General features: G+C 40.3%; 1 protein-coding gene across 1 annotated transcript in view; it reads right to left on the reverse strand.

The window, feature by feature from the left end:
• Nucleotides 1-1626: 1626 nt before the first annotated feature.
• Nucleotides 1627-3225, reverse strand: part of LOC107301213 (cathepsin B-like) — a gene marked incomplete at both ends in the record, with an annotated part of 5906 nt that continues 4307 nt past the window's right edge. The window contains 2 exons of the mRNA XM_015830467.1: nt 1627-1743; nt 2771-2991. Of these exons, the coding sequence (XP_015685953.1) occupies nt 1627-1743; nt 2771-2991 (338 nt within the window). The remainder of the gene's footprint in view (nt 1744-2770; nt 2992-3225) is intronic.

Below are 3225 nucleotides of genomic sequence, written 5' to 3' on the forward strand. Positions count from 1 at the left end.
CTGCTAAGAAGGCAAATGCTGCTTGGGGATGTACAGGTAATCCTCAACTTATGACCACAATTGAGCCCAAAATTGCTAAGTGAAACAGTTGTTAAGTGATTTTTGCCCCATTTTCCAACCTTTCTTGCCACAGTTGTTAAGTGAATCACTGTGGCTGTTAAATTAGTAACACAGCTGTTAAGTGAATCTGGCTTCCCCATTGACTTTGCTTGTCAGAAGGTCACAAAAAGTGATCACATGACCCTGGGACACAGCAACCGTCATAAATATGAATTAGTTGCCAAGTGTATGTATTTTGATCACATGACCATGGGAATGCTGCAATGGTCACAAGTGTGAAAAATAGTCATAAGCAGTGGTGTGATTCAGTCAGTTCGCACCAGTTCGGTAGAACCGGTAGCTACCGGTAGCTAAATTTTGTTGAGTTCGGAGAACCGGCTGAATGCACACTCCTTCCAGAAGTCCATTCTAGGCTTCGGAGGCCTGGAGGAGGCCTCCCAGGCCAAGAAGGACCCGCTGGAAGTGTGCGGATGCTACTTCCAGAAGTCTGTTCTAGGCCTTGGAGGCCCAGGCCTGCATCCATGCAGAGAACCGGTTGTTCTGGTATTTGAATCTCACCACTGGTCATAAGTCACTTTTTCAATGCCGTTCTAACTTTGAACAGTCACTAAATGAACTGTTGTAAGTTGAGGACTACCTGTACTTTGCCTTGACCAGGCCCCACCTACAAAGTGACTTATGACTGCTCTTTGCAACTACGGCCAGTTGGAACAACCCTGCAGTCACATGATCAAAATTCAGGCACTTTGAAACTGGCACGCATTTACAACAATTGCAGGTCTCACAGGATTGCCATTTGCAACCTTCCCCAGCTGGCTTCTGACAAGCAAAGTCAATGGGAAACCGGATTCATTTAAGAAGTGCATGATTCACCTAACCGTAATGATTTGCTTAATAACCGCTGTGCAAATAGTCATAAAAGTTCCAGTCCCGATTATGGTTGTAAATTGAGGAATGTCTGTACTGTTCTTTATTGAAGGTCCTCAAACAGAAGCTGAACAGTCATCTGTCCAATAGTCCTAGCATAACTTGTTCCAAATTACTGGATTAATTAATCTCCCAGATTCCTTCCAACTCTAGAATGCTAGGAAGGGGAAAATGTGAATTCAAGAAATACCTACTAGAGATTAACCTAACAAATTCTGAGGAGGTGATCTAAGAAAACCTTAAGAAAAGTAAGCTGGGCTTCATTCATCAATGACACAATGTTGCTGATATTTCCATTGTGTGTGTGTGTGTGTGTGTGTGTGTACACACACCCCCAATTGTGTTTTCCCAAATCCCACTCTGAATGCCAACTTCGGGAATACTTGAGATCTCAAGCTTTAAGCCTTGCAAACATAAGCTAAATTCAAGCAACTTTTTTATACCCAAAACCTTCCGAATACCACATTTAATCAGAAGCGATGCCAGTCCTATCAGAAGATTAAACCAAAATCATTGTAATTGAAATAAAGAAAATTACAACTGTACAAATTACAACTGTAATTCAAGAGTTTTAAAAAATGAAAATTGCTCTTTTTAAAAAATATGTCTACTTTAAGAAGTTACATAAAAAACACTTACCTGATTTGTACATGAGAAAATCAGAATAAACAGTAAAGGCTGCCTCCACTGGTCCGTTTTTGTAAATCTCAGCCATTATTTCTTTCTCACTGCCAGGGACACTATACGAAGTCATTCCTGGCCAGGGAAAGGGGAAAGTGATCTCTATATTAGAAAGCATTTGAATCGCTTACTTCAAACTTGATGAGTTTTCAAAACTGATGCTAATCGTCATTCAATGAATCAGAGAAGAACACGTTTAAAATAAACATCAATTTATAACAAGAATATAAACTGTCTGATTTAATTTAGTTAAATTTTTTTATGTGAAGTGATATCTAAGTTGTCTGAAAGTCAACAGCCACTTAAGAAACCCTGGTTTACAAATTTTGGCAGTGCCGTATATGAATCCAGCCTGTACAGCACATTATACTTTTTATACTACAGCTGATTTTTGTAGCTGTATTGATTTGTAGTTTAATTATTACATTTATATACCACCCATCTCTGCTACACCATCCTAGAGTGGCAATAGGGAATCTTTAACTTAATTATAAAATTTTAATTATAAACCGATACAGTCCTGAACCATGGTTTCACAGCTTTCAGCCTAATCAATATCCACCAAAGCCTTGAGTACATACCTGGACAGAGAGCTTCAAAAAGTTGCAGATTTGTAAAAGTGTGAAAGAAGGGGAAATTACTAAGTACCTGGGGAGGTACTTAAAATAAAAATGTACAAATAATTTTATTTTCTAAGTGTACAAAAGTACAAATAATGTTACCCTTGCCTACTTATGCTGTTGAAAGGCGAAATGCAACACTTGGCTTGAAAAGGGGCCTCCATCCTGGCTGCAGACTTTACCCAGAATATCCATATGCAAGGCCATGTGCAAAGCTTTGCCTCTACTCCCCCCAATAGGAGCCACTTTGTTTCCTCTTATAAAAAATAATATGTGGCTGCATATGTGACCAACCATAATAATAGCAATTCATACTGATCTTATTGTTTTCTATTTTTTAATTTATATTTCTAACCTTTTACTGCATCGGGAAGTCTATTGTATCTAAAACAGAATATTAAATTTTTATCATTTAAACATTTTGAACTTAAAGCTTGCAGGTTTCTTATAAACCTGAACTTCCAGTTTAATATATGCATTACCATAATGTTTGTCATTTTGGTATGAAGGAAAGTAACCAGCTTCACATTTTTTGATGCATTCAGGGGTGTCACCACCTTCTCCAGTGCATGGAGGGCGAGTCCCATTGACGTGATGCTCACAGGGTGGAATAGAGTATGGCCTACATCCTATTGGATACAATACAGAATAAAACACCATTTGAAAATAATCTTTTATGGGACAGGTGGCTAAAGTCCCTATTCTAAGCTCAAATCAAGGTAAATCATGCTGAACTACAGAGACCGCCTTCTGCCGCAGATTCCCTCCCACAGGCCGGTACGCTCCCACAGAGCGGGCCTCCTCAGGGTGCCGTCGGCCAAGCAATGTCGGCTGGCGACCCCCAGGGGGAGGGCCTTCTCTGTGGGTGCCCCCACCCTCTGGAACGAACTACCCCCCGAGATCCGGACGATTCCGGATCTCTTAACCTTCCGCCGCG

The sequence above is a fragment of the Protobothrops mucrosquamatus genome, unplaced genomic scaffold (assembly GCF_001527695.2).
Source record: "Protobothrops mucrosquamatus isolate PMUCROS unplaced genomic scaffold, P.Mucros_1.0 scaffold10725, whole genome shotgun sequence".
Taxonomy (NCBI): Eukaryota; Metazoa; Chordata; class Lepidosauria; order Squamata; family Viperidae; genus Protobothrops; species Protobothrops mucrosquamatus.